Here is a 20514-nt window from a genome sequence, read left to right on the forward strand (position 1 = left end):
GTGCCCATCAGTAGACGAGTGGATAAAAATGTAGTGGTGCAGGAATATTACTTGGCCACAGAAAAGAATTAAATCTGCCCGGCCGGGCGTGGCTCAGCGATTGAGCATCGGCCTAGGATCCAGGAGATCGTGGTTCGATTCCCAGTCAGGGCACATGCCCGGGTTGTGGGCTCGATCCCCAGTGGGGGGCCATGCAGGAGGCAGCCGATCAATGGCTCTCTCTCATCAGTGATGTCTCTCTCTCCCTCTCTCTCCACCTCTCCTTTCCTCTCTCTGAAATAAAAAAAATATATATATTTAAAAAAAAATTAAATCTTACCATTTGCAACAACATGATGGACCTAGAGGGTATTATGCTCAGTGAAATAAGTCAGTCAGAGAAAGAAAGACACCATATGATGTCACTTATATGTGGAATCTAAAGAACAAAATAAATTAAAAAACAAAACTGAAACAGATTCAGAGACATAGAGAGAGAACTGGTAGTTGCCAGAGTGGTAGGGGGGTTGGGAGACTGGGGGAAAGAAGTGAAGGGATTAGAAAGACGCGAAGAGATTGAGAAGTACAAACTAGTACAGTAGTTAAAAATAGTCATGGGGATGTGAGTAAAGCATAGGGCATATAGTCAGTAACATTGCAGTAACTATGGTGCCAGTTGGGGTACTGGAAATAATGAGGGGAACATATATAAAGTGCATGATTGTCTAGCCACTAAGCTGTACACCCGAAACCAATACTAAATAAAATAGGAAAAAAAAAAAGGAAAGGTGTTGGAAGAGCTTATGAAAAGGTGGGAGAGAAAGAAGACACAGGCCTGGCCGGCCTCCTCGTTTGAATGACTGCAGGTGGTCAGCGGGAGGACAGATGTCACAGCCAGAACTTCTTCATATTGTGGAGCAGTTTATGCAACTGAGGGTTGTGCACTTAGAGAATTTTTAAAATTGATTTGAGAGAGACAGACAGACATCAATTTGTTGTTCTATTGTATGCATTTGTTTGTTGATTCTTGTATGTGCCCTGACTGGGGATTGAACCTGCAGCCTTGCCATATCCATTGGACGACACTGACTAACTGGGCTCCCGGCCAGGGCTAGCCTAGGTATTTTCAAATAATTTCTCACTGAACAATAAAGTTGTATTTTTTAAAAGATATTCACCAACTCTGACTTTTTATAGTTCCGGTCAGTTTTGCCTCTATTGTAAGCTATTAGTAATAGACACTGTATTGGAACCTTAACTTCAGTGCATAGTTTTAGAGCCCTCACATTTATCTAGAGACTTTAGAACGATTTTACTTAAAAATGGGCACTTTAAAGTCAGGTGCAGAAGTTTACTGAGCTAAAGGACAGACGTCGACTCCCCTTTGAGACCTTTTTTCTGTAGCTGTTTGTTTTCCTAGAGATTGCTATCATCATCATCATCATTAAATATTAAAAGTTCTGTGCTCAGTAAATACCAGGTAACAAGCTGAGATTTCTTATCGGTCTTGCTTGGGGAACCTCAGGTCACCTTAAGGATTTCTGAGATGCTTTCAGCGAATAAAATTCCCATGTAGTTCAGTGAAAGAAAAGTATTTCCCTGTGTTTCATAGCTTTTACCATTTATTTTCTTGCATGCTTGAGCCTAAGTGTAATTTGTGGCATTAATATTAAAATAGACTACTCACAGCATTCAGAATGATCTGTAAAAAAGAATTACATATGTAATTATCTATTAATAAACATAAGCATTTTTTTTCTATGTGAAAAGTTGCTTTTATCCAAAATATAAAAACAGAAATCATCCCTCGTCCTGAGTAGTGATGTGTGTTTGGAGTGTGCACCCTCCAGCAAACATTTCATCAAGTGCTGACCCGCCCCAGTTGACTGCAGAATTACAACCTGCCTTTTGAAGGGGCTTTTCTTTCCATGAGCCGGTATTTATGTCCAAGTAAATTAGCAATGTTACTTTGATTATAGCTTATGAGAGCTGCTTATGGACACTCTCATGGATTGTGAGTAATGAGCTAACAAGTTATTTATATTTCATTTATTAGAGTGTTTAGGATTATGCATACTGATCTATTTCTTATTATACAAAGTGCCAAACACACAATCTCTGTGGCATCTAGATTTACGATTCTGTTTAAGGATTTTTTAGGCATGTACTTCTAAAAAAATCTTTGAGATTTCTTTTTGGCCCAAGAAGTAAAGTTTTTATAGCATCTTTTTATGATCTATTACCATTTAGGGTCTTTGCCTCTTCTGCATTTTTTCTTTTCATAATTAAAAAGAAATAATAAATATCTCTCCACTTTGCTTCCCTCCCCTACATCCCTCTTGGCGATAGCCGTAACAAGTTTTAGGCATCTTGGCATAAGAACAGGTTACTTTTGGTAAGCCAGGGACGGTGGTATTTAAGTCACATTATATGATGTAAAGTGCAAGTGTTGTAGAATCTTTGCTTTGAACTAGAGAGAAAAGAAATTCAGTTGGTTATAGAAAGAGCAATACTGTGGATAAAAATAAAGTTTGGAACATCTCTGTGTTTAGAGATGTATCTAGGAGGCTGGGGGTGACTGGGGGCCCAGAAGTCTACCTTCCCCACAGTCGCCCCAGCCCTCACCATCCTCTACCCCCAGTACTGATATCTCAGGCTATAAAGTATATATATATATAATGTATATACTGCTTTTTTCCCAAGGGGCTAATGTGAAGGGAAAATAAAGTGAATGTATAAAACGCACGCCTGAAACTGCCTACCCCCTGCAGGTTGGCCCCAGATTTGTCTCTTCTGTTTCTAGCAGCCAGCGTGATGAAGGACATACAGCCAGTTGTGAGACGGATAGTATAAATATAGTGGACGTCACAACAAAACAAAAACAAACCGTTCCCGGAGGGCGGCGAAGTGCTCGCTGGCCTGGTATTGACACCCGAGAGCGACTTCTGTGGGATTTCACGAGTTAGCTGGGGACCGTATCTGCCCTCGGCTTCCCTGCCCCTGGATTCTTGGCTCGTGTGGTGTGGATAATGGTGTTTAATTTGTGCAGTTGTGAGGAGTAAAAGATACGAGAGACCCGGCCAGAACCTGGCACAGTTTTAAGTGCCCGATAAATGGTTTGTATCTGTATGTACTGTACACACAGCGCCGTTCCTGTGGGAGCTAAAAGGGCCGTCTTGCCTGTGGAGGCCGGTGCTGGCAGCCACCGGTCCTCCGCAGGGTGTCGCCTGGGGTAAACCCCACTGGTTCGGTGGGTTTAATTCTGCAAAGTCTTCAGTCTCCTTGGTAGCAAGGTGGGCGCCTGTGAAAGGCTCTTCCACGCGAGTGGCTCCAGGGCGACCAAGTGTTGGGGTGGCCTGGGGCCTGCACGCACGGCAGCAACCGTCAGTGACGCTAGTTGAGAAATACCTTAGGAATCCGGAGAACTGGACATGCTGGCGGCTCAGTGCCTCGTCTTTGCACCGAGGTGGAGCAGGCGAGGATGGGGAGAGACCAGCGTGCCCGCTGACGATTTCTGACGTTCAGAGATAACCCAGAAAGCCGTGCTTGGTTTTTCTCCATTGCACTGGCTGTGGGGTGACTGTGAGATATTCCCAAGACATTCAGAGTTTCTGGGGAGTCTGCACCATCTGCCAGAGACAGGCAGCGGGGTGTTTATCTGAACCCGTGACACCGAGGCCACTGCCAAGGCCAGGACTGAGTACCCTGCGACTCGCACCTAAGTGTCCTCGTTTTTCTGTACAAAAGTCCGAGTAGCAGGAACGGAACCTTTATTTTAGTAACATTTTAAACAGTTGCCTTTTCCTCTGTGAATTATCGTTATTTAAAAAATATTTGCTGCTGCTTTTTACACTATTTTCAGAAGCAGTTTAACTGACGTTTCTAGCGAGATGATTTTTTTTTTAAAGCCTAAAATTCCCTTGTACGTTTAGCAGGTAACCGTCCCTCATTCTCTGGGTGTCGCACTGTTTTGTAGACCCCTGCTGGATTGGAGAGCTTGCCTGTCAAGTTTCTCGTTTTCATTTTACATGTGAAATGATTGTACACCCTCAACCTCTGGCTTTCTTAAGAGCTTGCTGTCATTTTGTGATTTTAACAATAGCCATCAACCTTCATGATGGGTCTCTGAGACAGGTACAGGCGTTTTAATGAAAATCAATGCGGAGGTCCACCTGGGATGGTCTTAGCAGTCGCCTGCCTTCGTCAGCCAGGCTGCTTCTGTGGGTCCTGAAGACAGGTACCCTGGGGGGGGTGCGAATGCTTACGTTCCAGCTCATTTTACTTCTGCTATTTTTGTTGCTTAGCACATACAGCTTCTGAAGTATGGGCCCCCAGGAGAGCATGCCTGAGCCCCACTCGCCAAAGCCAGGCTGGCCTTGCTCCTCTCACGGGCAGGGCAGCTGAGGTGCACAGAGGCCGAGGGGTAGTCAGTGGAACAGGCACTGTTCCTGAAGTTTCACCCTGGGACCATGTTCTTTTTCCTTTATCTGGACACAAGACAGAAAGGGGAGTTTTAGTTGCCAGGACCGTGTGTGTGTGTGTGTGTGTGTGAGAGTGTCTGTGCGCGCGAGGATGCTTTGAGTTTAAGATCGCTCCGTTCGGGCCATGGCTCCCTCCGGCAGCTCTTGAAAGCTTACCTTCCTCACTCGGGGAAGACTGCTCTTTTGTTGTTATTTTTGTTTTGTGTTCTTTATTCTCACTGGAGGATATTTTTCCGTTGCCTTTTCAGAGAGAGTGGAAGGGAGAGGGAGAGAAACATCAACGTGAGAGAGACATCGATGGGCTGCCTCCCGCGCCCGCCCTGCCCGGGGCGGGGGTCGAGCCTGCAGCCGAGGGACGTGCCCTTGGCTGGCACCGAACCCGGGACTCGTCAGTCTGCGGGCCGACGCTCTAACCACTGAGCAGAACCCGCCGGGGCAGGGAATATGCTTTTTACTGTACTGTGAGGATTCCCACAAAATTCACAGCCACGTGGGCGCCAGGGAGCTGCAGCTTCCCAGAGCCTCACCGGGACGTCTGGCGCGCCTAGGGGCGGTCGTGGGGGGTGGGAGTGGCAGCCGGGAGCGACTGCAAGTGGCCACGGAGGGTCTGATTTTGAGCTGGTGGAAATGTTCCAAGCTTGGACAGTGGTGATGGTCACACAGCTCCGTAAACATACTAAACGCCACTGAATTGTACCCTTAAAAAGTGAGTGAGTTTTATGACGTGTAAACTCGACCTCAGTAAGACTGATAAAAAAGCCCTGAAATTTGGGCTGTCTTGAAAGGAGCCGCATTTCTAGCTCGGCATCATGCCTGAGGAAGCGTCCCCACCTGCTGAGTGCGGGACTGAGTGGGGGCTCGGAGGCAGGAGCTGGAGGGTCCGGCACCAGCAGAACTGGCTCACAGGGCGGGGGGCCTGCGGCCCAAGCGGGAGTAAAGCGGCTCCGCTTCTCTGGTGAGGAACTCAGGTGGGTTCCAGAAGCACGGTGCGCTGCTCCCTGTGGGCTCTGAAAGCTTGCTTGCTGAAAAGCTCGGACTCTTTCATTTGGTGACCACCACCAGCACTTTATAGCCAGACACTGTACCTTAAAATCCTACCCGTCCATGGAGACTGCCCGTGAATGATTTATCAGATGGCCTGTACAGATGTAAATGTATTAGAACATGTTTCCAAATAATATCCATATAACTAATGTAGCCTAACTGCCATTTTTTCTTAATTGCCGTTATTAAGATATAGAAAATAGTTAATGCGACAGGTTTTAAAAACTTTTCCAACTTAATTTTTTTATGATGCATTCCTAATTCCGGAATGAAGGCAACTAAACTTTCACTGTTTGCTTTACTCAAGAAGTTGGTTGGCTTTGCTTACATATATTGTGTGAAACTTTAGATAACGCGGCAGGACTCCCTCGGTAACTGGGGCGCAGGAAACAATTGACGCTGTTGCTTAATTCACATTGTTTCTGAGACATTTCCTACTTGCTAGTGTACTATAACTTTCCCATGAGAACAATTTGCTTGCAAATGGTTAGGCCTGATACACGCCTCATTGGTGCACCTTCTGGGAGGAGAATTTCACGGCACTTCGTAGTAGTTGCGTTGGGGGGTGTGTGTGTGTTGCTGGGGGGAGGGTCACGTTTTAGGTAGATATCTCCAACTTCATTCCAGGTGGCAAATGTTTTCTTCTGAGTGCTGACCCATCACTCTGGGTTCTGCATTCCTTAGTTGGAACCTGTCTTGAAGGAGCATAGAATTGTTTTCATCCTTCCAGTTCAGGGAAAGACCCCTGTGAGTTATGGTGTTCTTAGATATGCCGAATGAGTTGCTGGGGAAGGCAGTTCACAGCAATTTATATCAGACCCACGGCATGTTGGAGTATTACTTGTGGGTGTGGGATATCGTCTGGGGCACTGTAGAGTGGTCATCAAGGAATAATTCCAGAATGGGAGAGGAAACCCATACTGAGATACTCTAATTTGTAGTTAAAAAAAAAAGTTTCTATATTACCTCCGAAAAGGTGATTCCTACATTAGGAGTTATGCTGTTTATAAAGTGAAAGTAAAAGGTTCCCAATTAAAAAAAAAAAAAAGCTGTGGAACTTTGAGTTCCTTTTTTCCTGCCTTATCAGATTTTATTAAAATAATACCACTTGTCAGTTTTGCAGCTCCTTCCATCCAGAGAACTAAAAGCACTTCACAGTCTTTTCTCCTCATGCTTTTCTCTTCAAGGCAATTTTTGCTGGACTGGGTTTATTTTTATCGTTGCCACAACCAGTTTTTTAGAAACTTTTGGGAACGAAAAAAGAAAAATGAGAATGGCACTGTGGCTGACATTCATTTTAGCTGCTTCCGAGTGTGAATGTTTGAGTGTTTCTAAAATCTCTCCAAGCACATCTTATTTTTTCTCAGTTTGCCCCAGTTCTAAGTGTCTATTCTGCTGATTGGGTAAAAAAAAAAAATAAAAAAAATAGTGTTAACGTAAAACCTTATACCCAGCAGAATGACTCCTTGGACTTTGAGTTAGATCTTTATTTTTTTGTTGCTCTAAGAGCTCCTTTTTCAACACCCTGTTGAGTGTAATCACAGACTCAGGGGAGGTTAGAGCTAGAAGGGCCTGTGGGGTCGCCCAGTTTAAGTCTGTCATTAAGACAAATGGTGAGCTTGAGGCCTAGGATGGTTAAGGGACATTCTCAAGGTCGTGGAGCTAACTGATGGCGGCAGTCTGACTAGAATCGAGGATTTCTGATTTCTGGCACTCTTTGGTTTTCCTAAACAAAAGTAATCTCTCTGTCTAGAAACGAGAGGACACCCTCCCAGAATCTCGGTGCCACCCAACAGGCTGAATTGCACCCTAGCTAACTGAAAATTGGGAGGAGATTTTATTTTTCTAGTTGGAGCTTGTTTGTCAAATACAGAATGGTAATGCTGAATTCATAGACATTTTTTTCTGACCCGTGGCTCTTGTGCAATTTATATGCAGCACAGGATGTGATTTCAAAGGATTGGTGACCTCTGTTCCTTCCTTTAGGCCACCACACCATCTACATTGGGGTCCACGTGCCGAAGAGCTACCGGAGAAGGAGACGTCACAAGAGAAAGACAGGGCACAAAGAGAAGAAGGAAAGGGAGAGAGTCTCTGAGAACTACTCCGACAAGTCCGACGTGGAAAACGCCGATGAATCCGGCAGCAGCATCCTAAAGCCGCTCAGTGAGTACTCCGTGGGCGCTGGCACCTCCGCCTGCCTCACTCCTACACCCTGGGGAAAGACGCCTTCTGGGTCTTGTGACTAATGGGGTGGATGCAATCATAAGGGGACGGTCTCCTCTAAAGGGTCATGTCTGTGGAGATGCTTTTCTTGGCCCAACAGGCTTGTCTAGGAGGAGACTTGGTAAAATTCTGAGTTGGTCAGAAAAATATTTGACAAAGTTTAGGCAGGACTGTGTATACTACATTTTGACTAGTGAAATAGGGCAGAGTATTATAGATGGTACTTAACTACAGTAATCAACAGTAACTGAAAGATTCTTAAAGACATTTTTGGATTGTTTCTGCTTAGAAGTAGGTTCCATTGAAGCAGTAGGTCAAGATGAGAATTATATATATATGCGTATATGTATATATGATACTTACAGGGTTATAGATGACGTTAACCAGATCATGGGTTGGGTCGCTAATTTAAAAAGGGATAGTGGAAAAGCATCCTGTAAGTCATAGGAGAATGCAGAATGGAGTGGCATAGCTCTTGAAATGTTAAACATATTAGATGTCGTACTCTGGATGGAAGTGTGACTAAGAACAGAGTAACAGGCGGTCAGAGAACACTCTTGGATTCAAGTGAGTGGGGGAGGTGTGTTTAGGTGCATGTGTATGTTGCTCTTGTGTCTTTTGATGTGGAGAATATTTGGCTATCTGGGTAACTCTGTGTCTGAAGTGAGAATGAATATGTGCAGTAGAAGCAAGAAACAGTAGGAACACATGCCAGTTTGGGGAGATTCCCCAACAGGAGTTGCATAGTGATAGCTTTTTGTGTTGGCAGAGCTCCATACAGGCTTCGTCTCTTTGCTACAGTTGCAGGAATGGGGAACCTGCCATAAAATGCATTAGGGGTGTCACAGGTGAAGATCTGGTTCAGTCGTTGCGGGTGATGAGAGGCCAGATTAGAATTCACAGCTCAGGAGTGTTGAAAAGTGAGTTTACAGAGTTAAAGAGGGTGTGAAGTGTAGTGCCGTGAATCTGTTGTAGTCTCGCTGTTGGAACGGAGCAGGTGGCTCCGTGCTGAGAGGGGCGGTGCAGATGGACACCAGAGTAAAGACAAACGCGAGGCGAGTTTGGAGATAGACCTCTGAGTTAAGATTTAAGGGTGTTAGAATAAATGTGAGACAGGAGGGACCTGAGGGCAGGAGACAGGAGTTATGTACTTGTCGTTGGGATGTTAAGAATCTGAAGGAATCCTTCATATATTGACTAACAAACAACAACCCTTAACCGTCCCCCCCACCCCCCGCCAAATGGGTCTGTTTCAAGTAAAGTCCTTGAAATGCAGATAAAAAAAGGTCACAGTTAATAGTGTGGAGGAACAAAAGATAATATCCCTTTCCAAATAAATTACTACCGTCTATCTTGATTTGCTAACGTTTCAGAAGGCCTGAGCCAGAGTCAGAGGTGCTCTCCCAGTGTGTGATCTCTCCGCTGTCTCTCATGGCCATCCCCAGCCTGCCAGTTAAGAGCAGCAGCGCATCGTCACTGTGAATGCTAGAAAGGGAGAGGCGCTCTCCTAGGCAAAGGGGTCAGGTGATTGTGTCCCAGCTTCGTGAAGGAGAGGCAGTGGGCCGGTGCCCGTGGCCCTCCAGGCCGTGGAGAACGGGCTGATCAGAGAGGCGGTGCTGGGGGTGCCGCGGGGGGCTGCCTTCTTGTGTGTTCAGGGCCTGGCCTGAGAGCAGCATGAACAGTAAACACGGCCGTTCGTTCTCTTTGCCCTCAGAGGCCTCCTTCCCGGGGAGCATTGCATTGTGTTGATTTTGGGGACGCTACAGGGCTCTGGCACCAACAGGACAGTAAGATTATTTTATGGGAAAACCCATTTACCGAAGTGCCTGCCTAGTGGTATGCCGTTATTGTTTCTCAAGCACAGCCACCCACAGGTGGTTATTGTTGGATCTAGACTTCTGGCCATCCTTGTGTCTATAGACGTACTCCAGCCCGCGACGAGACTCTCGCATGGGCCTGACATTGTGTCAGGTGACGCTTCTGCTTTGGAAAGCGCCTCATTATTTTAACTATTGCTGAAGAGGTGTTTTGGCCTGGGTAGGTGGCTCCCAAGTGTGTTGAGTGGCTTGTCATACACAGGCGATGGAAGGAACCGACCCGCAGGACACGTGGGTTTATCGCGTACACTTGAAAACGCTCACTGCTCCCCGCCGGACTTGGGCGGCTCAGCTTCAGACGCTGCATGACAGAGGCCTGGAGCCCGCCCCAGCAGCTCAGTGGGCTGAGTGCCGTCCTGCACACAGAAAGGTTGCCTGTTCGATCCCCGGGCAGGACACACACGGAATGCTTTCCTCTCCCTCTCATTCTCTCTCCCTTCCTCTCTCGGAGCATGTCCTTGGGTGACGATTAAAATAAAAGAGGCATGGAATCGAACAGTAAAGGGCATTTAAACGAAGAGATAAGGCCAGTATCTTCCAGGGTTTAGGCACATAAGGAAGATGGCATAACTGACGGGCCCGGTTAGCTGATGGCACAGATGCTTGTTCTTTCCCGTGTGGCTTCGGTGCCCAGGCAGGGCTTCCCGAGAGCGAATGCATGCTTTGACTCTCGCGTTTGGAGCTCTGCGAAGGAAACTCGGCCCTGTTCCCCCCTCCGAGCTCAGCCGCAGCTCCAAGTCCGTGCACGGTCTTCCTCCAGTGCGGTGTCCGAGCTGGCGTCCCGCCGTGCGACACAGGAGACACGTGTGAGGAGCGTGGTAACGAGCAGCGGGGAGAGAGGCTGGGCGGAAAGTGAAGCGGTGAAGCAGGAGGGAAGACAAGGGGGTGCGGAGGTGGTGTGGGGTGGGCGGCGGAGAGAAAAGTTAGATTGTGCTCTTTCTTAAAAATAATCCTCTTGCCTCCTCCACGGTGCACTTTTTTCCCCTGAGTTAGCAGCTGCCGTCCTCTGAGGGTTGCCCAGAACGTGGGTGGAAGGTGGTCCTCAGTGACACAGGCTCTGGAAACACAGCAGACTTCCCAGCATAGGTGGCTTTGATCTCTGAACTTTGCATTTTGTTAGTGTCCTGGGATATTTATGGGGAAATCACAGGCCACTTGGAGTCTGCAGAGACAGAAAATGTGTAAGATGTTGGGAAACAGCTACAAACAGAACATCCTGTTCAGTGTGATGTGTAATGTGTTTCTTGACGAGCTTGAGCAGGCCCCAGCGCCCGGAGGTGCCAGCTGCTGGGCACGCGTGTGACTGGCCCTGTGGAAACCATCTCCCCAGTATGTGTGTGCAGGCGCTCTTTCAGTTGTCTGGTGTTCTGTTTAAGCTCCTTGGATGTGTCCCAGAACTGATGGGTCTGTGCTGGTGAACGTTGTTCTGTGGGCCTGGAACAATGGGTGCCCGTGGGTGCCCCTGTTATATTCAGGAAACTGAAACAGAGAAACGGGCAGCTGCTTTTGTTTAGTGCTTCCCGGTAAATGGACAGACAGAGTAGCTTTGCATAAGAGCCACGATTATTGGGGGTTTTGTCATTTGACTTCCCCTTTTCCCAGTGCACACCCCTAGGCCCTCCCCTGACCTGACTTTATTCTTCTTGGTGAATTTATACTTTTTCTTGATTTATAAATGTTTTTGCCCGGCCGGGCGTGGCTCAGCGGTTGAGCGTCGACCTAGGATCCAGGCGATTGGGGTTCGATTCCTGGTCAGGGCACATGCCTGGGTTGCGGGCTGCAGCCAATGACTCATCATTGATGTTTCTGTCTCTCTCTCCCTCTCCTGTCCTCTCTCTGAAATCAGTAAAGATATATTAAAAAAAAAACTTTTCAACTAAGGCCCTTACTTCCTGTATCATAAGGTAGGATTTCTTTTTCTCTGTGCCATTTGCATATCCCCAACGTGAATCCGTGTGCAGGAGATCTTTGGAATGTGTTTGGAATGAGGTAGATTCTTTGCCTGTTAGGAAACAAAACAAAACACAAAATCACAAAAAACTATACTGTCTCCTTCATATTCTTCTCCGTTTTTTTCATCTTATATAAGTGGGAGGAAGCACTTTATCTTTAGGAAGTAGTTCATCTTTAATATAAAAACAAAAGCTTTTTATATTAAACGACGGAAAACTTAACCTCTTCAGAAGGGGCACCTGTGGTGTGATTTTGCGGGAGAGGCCGCCGATCGCAGCAGTTGGCGGCCTGTTCGAGCGGGGCCACGCCTGAATCCCAGCTCCTACCAGCAGCGTAACCTTGGCAAGATACTCACCTCTCGGAGCAGGTTCCTCATCTGTGAAGAGGGATACGGCAGAACGTAACTCCTAGCGTCCCGAGTGTTAAGTGAGTGGCGCATCTAGTGAGCAACAGTGATGAGCAGTTGTTACTTTGAATTACTCTGCACACACGCCTCAAGCTCACCTTTTCCATTCCGTGTACACAGGTAACGCCAGAGCTCTGCGGAGAGCTCCCTGGGAGTGCTGACCGTTCCCTTAGCTCTGCTGGCCTTCTCTACTACAGACGCCCGCTGGCTCTTCCTTTGCTTTAGCCGTCAGCGTGGCTCCTGGCTCCCAGTGGCATCTTTGGAAGAACTAACCAAAATCCAGCCTCTCAACTCGCTGATGGGTGTCAGCCTGGGTGCTGGTTGGCAGGAGTAGGAACCAAGCAAACGGGGCAGAGGTGATTCCTCTTATGCCGCTCTTTTGTGTAGAATTCTGCCCCTAGCAAGTGGCTCTGCTGACCGAGTGTGTCCTTGGATTTAGTCAACACTTGCAATTCCCGGTTCTGGGCCACTGACAGCAAATGGGCCATTCAGTTTCTCACGAGAAGGATCTCTTTCTGGATCTTGTGTGTGTGCGTGTGTTTCTCAGTGAAATGAATCTGATTAGAAGGGCTTTTGGGCGAGACAAGTCAGCAACTTGAAGGCAGTGCTGTGCAGAAGGGGAACATGTTTGGCATACTTATGTTTTGGTGGCACTGGGTTGGCTCGGCAATGCTGTGTTTTGTGTGGTACTAATAAGGGCTGTTTACTCCTCTGTGACCGATGGACACGGGGACTGTGTCGTGGTGCTTCAGTCTTCTTTAGCCAGTTGACTGTATCAACCTCTTAGGGAGCCTTGGACTTCGGGACGGTTGTTCTCTCGAAGTCACCTAGAAGTGCCCTCCAAGCAGAAGTTCTCGCCCTGTGAAGGCTGCCTCTGACTATTCTGTTACAATAGTGATTCCGTTTTATCTTGCCATGAGATGTTATGAATAGTGTGTTTATGTGTGTCATGGAGAGTTGATGTGGCTGCTATTTATAGGGACTCATGAGTTAAGGAGGCCTCAGAGGCTCCTGCTGTGATCCAGGTGCTGGGGGACTCTGGGCTAAAAGGAGATTGTGACCTGGGGTGGAAGATGGGGGGAAAACAGAGCCATGTGTAGGATTTATAACGTGAAATATACTTTACTGAGGTGAATGGGGTGTCAATGACTGTCTGCCACAGGCATTTCCACCTAAGGAGAAGGCAGGACACATCCTGTGCTTTGGGTTCAAGTTTATAAAGCAGGAAACTAGAGCAGGGAGTGTATTTGTGCGTGTGTGTGTAAGTATGTGTGTGATTGGGATGCACTGAAAGAATGGAAGGTACTGGTAGGGATCTTAGGAAGTTTCTCATATTGAAGGAAATGATTCTTGAAGGACTAGATGGGTTCTTAATACTGGGGACTTAGATTCAGGGCCTTGCGAATGTGAACTGTTGATGCAGAAGTAGTTGAGATGAGGGACCATGTCAGAGTAGAAAATGTTATTTAAAACGTCATTTCTCTAAAGAACCATATAGCATGTTGAGTTGGAATAAGCCTGCCTCTGTTGATGACTGTTTATTTAGGGTTTGTGTTCCACTGTGGTGAGAATTGTATATAAAATAGGCTACTTATGGTAGTGAGATACGGTAATTACCAAGTGTGCCACCAGGGCTGTTTGTGGAGGGTCTTACATAGAGAATCTAAGAATTGTTTATGTCTGTGTATCGTGGGTAAACAGATTAGTCCATGTTGCTTCAGAGATGAACTCAGATGACCTTTGTACACCCTTCTCAGAATTATGATTTCATGATTTTGAAACAAGAACATCCCTAAATTTTTTATTCTTTTGCTGTTTGCCAATTAAGCAGAATTCCATTATTTTATTTTATTTTATTTTTTTAAAGCAGGATGCACTCAATACCCTTAGAAGCCACTTCTGGTAGCAGTGTTATTGTGGTCCAGCAATTCGTATTAAAATGATCCTTTGTCACCAAAACTTGGCCACAAAGGTCACAAGAGAAAGCAATTATATTTAATTGATTCTGCTTCATTTATGAGGCTTTGGGAAGGACTAATTCAGGTGTCATGAAAAATGTGACTTCTAAATGAAAATTTGTAATAAACATATGGACCATGTAGCTAGCTGTGTTCGTTCAAAACTGAAGTTGTTTTGCCCGGCCGGGCGGGGCTTAGTGGTTGAGCGTCGACCTAGGATCCAGGCAATCGGGGTTCGATTCCTGGTCGGGGCACATGCCCCGGTTGTGGGCTAGGCAGCCGATCAATGACTCTCATCATTGATGTTTCTATCTCTCTCTCCCTCTCCTTTCCTCTCTCTGAAATCAATAAAGATATATTTTTTAAAAAACCCACAAAAAAACCCCTCAAGTTGTTTTCGGCAGAAAATAGGGTGGTTTCTGTTACCAAGGCATGGTAATAGCAATATCTATGACTAGAAATTCACTGTTGATTTACCCAATATCCAGAACTCACGCATGAGCAACTCTAAAGTTCTAAGTCAATTCTTCATCTACTTTTACTTTTTACTTCTTGTGAAAATGCTGCATGCCCCAAGCATATCAACAGACACCAAGGAAACAAACAAGCAAAAAAAATTTCAAAAAGATTTGTGGATTATTTTTTTATTGATGTCCACACCCAGAAACAGCTAATCTTTCCCTTTCCTCCAATTCTTAAGTATAGATTTTGGAGCTCACTCAAGATACTCTGGTTAAGAAGGACTGAAGGCAGATAACTGTTACTTCACTGGCTACTTCATTTAGATCAAATGCTAATCAAAGGTTTTGAAAGCGTATTTCGTGAAAAGTTTGTTGAAGAGACTTCCGAGTTATTATTTGCATGCTCAAACCAAACTTGGAATGTATATAGGTTCCCCCCCTGCACCGCCTGTGAAACTGACTGGAAATCTGTGTATGCTACATTCTATTTAAACTCTTTTTATTCTGTTATTATACCATTCTTCCTTACATTGTATAAACATTTAAGAGGTAAATATGTTGAGATAAATTTGAAGATCTTTGCATATTTTTGTATGCAGAGATATTTTTCTTGTTTGGCAGGTGGGGAGAATGTACTGTCTTTAAGAGTGGGAGTGGGGAAACTTTAGTTTTTATTTATTTTATAAAATCCTCAGCTGAGGATATGTTTTTATTGATTTTAGAGAGAGAGGAAGGGAGAGGGAGAGAGAGAGAAACATTGATCAGTTGCCTCCTGTTCGCACGCCGACCAGGGATTGAGCCTGCAACCTAGGTATGTGCCCTGTCTGGGAATTGAACCGTGACTTTCTGGTTCTTAGGCCGACGCTCAACCACCGAGCCGCACCGGCCAGGCTGGATTTATTTTTTGTTGCCAGAATTTAACATTCTAAAAAATCCTTTAAAATATCCTCTAGTCTACTAGCAGGTCATTTAACATAACCGCAGTTCACTTCATACTTCTTACAGGAGTGTACCTCCAGGATTCGTTCAGCCACAGGACAAAGCTGGAGGAAGGTACTTACTTTCTACAGAGGCTACCCTGAGTGTCCATTCCAGGTCCAAGACTGGCCCCTTAGAAATCTGCCCGATGACAGTGGAAATTTAGAGTGAGGCATCGGGATGTTTTAGGAAGACAGTTGGGTCCAGGGGAATTTTTGTGAGCAATGAAGCATTCTTTAATTGAAACCACTGGATGTGGTTAGTGGTTTATTTTAAAAGCACCATATGTTAGTTCATTTCTATGTACTGTGACAATCATAGTTCAATCAAAGCTGCTTATGACATTTCTGTTTAGTGTTCATGAAAGAGCGGCTTGCTTCCTTGAAATCCTGAACTCCGTGCCAAATGCCAACACATTCACAGCTACGGTCTGGCTTTGAGGCAATTGCATAGCGTTTTGAGATGTGGTAGGTTTTTATTTACTTGTCACTCTCATTAATTTGTCAGATTCTTAAATGGAATAATGTTTTCTCAGCCTTTTGTTTGGTAAACACTGACTTTTGCTCCTCTCTCCATGGTTCCCCTGAGAGGAAATACGTTAATGTAACTGTTTTTTGACTCTCCCTTTGGCCAGAAAGGCCGGCTGATGTATGATCTTCTTGGGACGTGACCAGTTTTGTGAACCATAGACTTGCAAGCTTGTCATCGTCCTTCCTGGCACCGGGCAGGCCCCCGTTTGCCAGCACAGTGGGGTGAGAAGGGTGCAGCCGGACCCTGGAGCCTTCAGCGCAGTGCAGCCCGTTTCCGTTCGGTTCAGTTCAGTCCGTTTCGATCCAGCCCGCGAGATGGTTATGGAGCACTTCTCCTTCCCAGGCGTGGTCCTGGGCACTGGGCCTGTAGAAATGACAATTTCATAAAAAACGGACAGGTTAGTGGAGAAAATGACAGAAGCCAGACAAACTTGAGAGGATGCTGTAACTGCTGTAGCGGATTTGTGCCCCGGGCGGTACGAGAGCGTGAAGGAGAGCGCCTGAGTTGGGCGTGGGGCAGGAGGCCTGGAGCGGGCCTGGAGCAGCGGGCGGCAGGAGGTGGGGCGGGGGTGGGCGGGCTTCACTGCCCCTCACCAGGAACGGCCGCGCAAGCGGCGAGCGAGCCGAGGTCCTTCTGCCCAAATATCCCTCCCCCTGTAGGAGCAAAGAATATGGTGGTTCTCCTGTGCTTAAACTACCATGAGAGTCCATTTTAGGACATTCTGCTTAGTGACCTGCCTAATATCCGTTCCCCCTTCTTTTTTTGTTTTGTTAATCCTGACCTGAAGATATTTTTTCATTGATTTTTAGAGAGAGGGGAAGGGAGGGGGTTTAGAGAGAGAGAGAGAGAGAAACATCAATGTGAGAGAGAAACGTGGATGGGCTGCCTCCTGCACGCCCCCGGCTGGGGATCGAGTCCTCAACCTGGGCATGTGCCCTGACTGGGAGTCAAGCTGGCGACCTTCTGGTGCACGGGATGGCGCCCAACCAACTGAGCCACACCAGCCAGGGCTCCCTCTTCTTCGTTATCCTCAGAAGCCAGCTTTGCTCACGACAGCAATGTCACAGCTGGAAAGCCTTGATTTCCTAGCTCCCTTGTGGCTGGGGGTGGCCGTGTGACTTAGTCCTGACTGTGAGGTGCAGGCCTCTGTGTGCTGGACGGTACTTGGGAGAAATGTACTGTTTCCCGGAGGAAAGGGATAGGTGCTGACATGCATTTTAATGGATTTTGGTGAATGAATATTTTAGTTCCATCATTTACTCCATAAAGAGTAAAAAAATCGCCATGTGTTTTTGCTTGGCCCAGCCTCTCTTACCTTTGCCGTGAGAGCTGGCGATCCTGAGCAGCCCCTTACGTTTTCCAGGTTTGTCTGTTTATGCCCGTCTTCCGCCTCCTTACAGAATAGGGTTATGAGAAGTAGTAAGAATGAATCTGTGTGTAAGGTGACTTGAATTTCATTGACAAAATGTTGATGTCGATGATGATGATAAAAAAAGTATTTATTGAACACACGACGTGGTACCTAAAAAATATAACTTACTTTTCCTCATCAAAGCCCTTCGAGGTTAATCCCCTCTTTTGGGGGGTTGAGGACACTGCAGCTCACAGAGGCGAGGGGCTCGCCTGGTCTCACGCGGCTGGCAAGGGGCACTGTGGGGTACTGGGGTCTCGTGACTGTTGCACTGGAGTGATTGTGGAAAAGGTTGGATCAGGCTTTTTCACGGCTTCACACTAGAGTGAATGAAATTTGAAAGATGTTGTATGCGTACAAATTCAGTTTGTATTATCAAAGTTGATTATTTGTGTTGCACTGCCGATAATGTAAGCAAACTGCATGAAGAAGCCTCTCCCCGTCTCCCTTGAGATCCTGCACGGTTAATCCAGAAAGCTTAGCTTAGAGTCAGAAGTCATATTGTGCATCTTTTACCGGTGATGTTAAAAGTAATTTCACATACTATTTGAGACGGTATAGCAAACAAACCGTAGCTAAAGTAGCTAAAATGCACTAGGAGAAATGGGGAGTGTGCCTAGATCTTGCTAGGGACAGATAGCTTTCCTTCCTGGCTGAAGTGTCAGTACCCGTTTATCTTATGTTAAAACCTGTCATCTGTGGATTGAGTCATTTATTAATCAGTCGATCGTTCATTGGCTTATTCTTTATTTTTAATTTTAAAGTTTTGAAACTCGGTCAGTACCTTGGTTGCATGTTTTGAAAATATTTAGGTTTCAAGTGAGTTTATTACAAAATGTGGCTCAGCTTCCTGCCCCAGGAAGTCCTTCGCCCTCTAATCTGTTCCTTCTGAACAAGTGAAGTCACCGAGAAGTCTCTCAGCACGGAGAGCTCTAGGGAGGACCTCCCAGTAAGCCCCAGGATCACAGCAGTATCAGGAAGGATGAAGTGCCTCATTCCTCTGTTTATCCCTTCATCCAGGATACTTATCCACGGACTACTGTGTGCCTCGTAGTTGCTAGATGCTGGGGGTGTGGCGGTGAGAAAATCAAAGACCCCTAACTTTAGGGAGCTTGTAGTCCGTTGGGGGAGCACTTGCTAATCAGATACCCATACAGATAGATGTTAAATTGCACGTATGGTGCTCTGATGGAGTGTGGCCCATGGTGCTGCGCAATCTGGTGACAGTGAGAGTTGACCGATGGCCTCTCTGAGAAAGTCATAGTTGAGATTTGAAGGACGAGAGAGAAAAGAACCGGTGAAGGTTGGGAAGAGCACTGCAGGTAAAGCTCAGGGTGCAAACCGAGGCAGGCTCTTGGCCGGGAAGAAGCGCGAGCGGAGGCCCTCGCTTAGGACACCCGGTGCGGCCGCCCCACTGCGGGGTCTCACGGAGAATGCCATCTAAAAAAGATTCCATTTTCTCAGACTAATATTTGAGAAAGTGAAAGGTACCAATTTCAGGTTAATAATTAGGCCTATAGGATGCTAACTGCACACAGTAGGTTAAAGCACCAGTTTTTTATCTGAGTCTAAACAGGACGGTTTACGGTCTGGCTTCCTGCTTTTGTTCCCTGGAGCTGTTTTATGGACCGAAGTGCCTCCAGTGTTCGCTTGCATGTCCTTGCCTTCTTTTCTGCAATATTCCTTTTACTATACCAGTGTGTCAAACAAAGGATTTGTGTTTGAGCCACTAATGAGTCTCAGGGAAAGCTTCTGGTCTTGGCAGGAGGGATGCATTCCTGAGCTCTCTCGCGGCTGTGGCCCTTCATTTCGATGTGGATGGGATGCTCTGCTGGCGGTCAAGTTCAAGTTCGGCCCCTGGGGATCAGTTCTGCAGTTCAGCGTATGGAAGGGTGGAGGGGCAAGGCGTCCGGGTGAATGCTTGAGGAGCCTTGACTTTCGATCGTGCACGTGCCTTTTCTCCTTGCGACTCACATGATGTGTAGGGGCGACGAGGGCCACGTGACAGGGACCAGAGGGTAGGCGCAGAGCCTCGGCCTGCTTCTGCCTCCTCGAGGGTTTCCCTCCGCAGTGGCTTTCTGCGCATCCGGGGCGTGGGTGGCATCTCACGGCGACGACTCTGTGGTTTTGGTTTATCTTATCCTGCCAAAGATGGGGCAAGAAGAGAAATCTTCTGATGCAGAGAGAGATTTTATTTGGCCGGAGGAATTTTGAAATCTTTTTACTACGTAGTTCAGGGTATTTTTTTTCCACTGTACTTTCTGAAGTCTGTGATCAGAAAATGTGTGTTTTCTCTAAAAAGAAATCAGAAAACGCCCCAGGAGGGCCTAGTTGATTGCAGTGAAATATATATTTTTGTAGCACTTTTTATGTTTTCACACGTTGCCTTTTCTTCCTTTGCTCTAAGTTGCATTTTCCCATCCCCGTTATTTTGGATGGCATGAAAGTTTTCCCTGGGCCCTTTGTGCTCAATTCGAAGGGCATTCAGAGAGCTGACAGAGCCCAGCCAGTTGACTATATGCTGCAGAGTATTTTATTTTCGTGTAGTGCTGTGTAGCTTATAGAGGCTTTTGTACACAGTATCTGATTGTTTCATAACCCTTGATGCAATTAGAGCAAGCATTACTCCTGTTTTAGGAATGCAAATCAGAGGTTCCCACAGGCTCACAACTTCCTGAAGTCACACATCCTGCACTGCAGGCTTAGGCCAGGGTGTGTGGACGACTGGTTGGTATCATGAAGCTGATGACTGGAGTGGTTGGGCCGTAAGTGAGGAGCACTTGGTGGGTGCAGGCAAGTCCTGGAGGAGCCCATGATTCATTTCTCCAAAGCTCAGTTTATTCAAAATTAGAAAATTAAGGCTGTGAATAGTTGTTTTCTACTTGGTTGGTCTAAAGAAAATGGAATCCTATAGCAAACGCCTTTGGAAGTGGGTTGCCTTGGGAATGGAGGAGCACAGAAGTATAATAGCTTTCACTGTATTTGAAATCCCAGCAGTTTAGGTGACAGTTGTGTCTTTCCGAAGGGCGTGGGCAGAGTCTGAAGGGACTTTTCCGACTGCCCATCAGCGTGGCCATCGTTGCTCTTATTGCAGCAGCCTCTCATTTCCACAGATGTCTTTAAAAATTCATTCATTGTTGTTTTCTTTCTGAGTTCAGAATATGGAGAAGTAACTTCTTTTGGGCATGTTACATCGCTTGGCCGTGCCT

At 46.4% G+C, this 20514-nt stretch overlaps 1 protein-coding gene across 3 annotated transcripts in view; it reads left to right on the forward strand.

Moving 5' to 3' along the window:
• Positions 1 to 20514, forward strand: part of SLC4A4 (solute carrier family 4 member 4) — a 297689-nt gene that overhangs the window by 57559 nt on the left and 219616 nt on the right. For all 3 annotated transcript variants that reach the window (XM_081124504.1, XM_081124501.1, XM_081124502.1), the window contains one exon: positions 7491 to 7670. In XM_081124504.1, the coding sequence (XP_080980630.1) occupies positions 7491 to 7670 (180 nt within the window). The remainder of the gene's footprint in view (positions 1 to 7490; positions 7671 to 20514) is intronic.

The sequence above is a fragment of the Miniopterus schreibersii genome, assembly GCF_964146895.1.
Source record: "Miniopterus schreibersii genome assembly, chromosome: 1".
NCBI classification, from domain to species: Eukaryota; Metazoa; Chordata; class Mammalia; order Chiroptera; family Miniopteridae; genus Miniopterus; species Miniopterus schreibersii.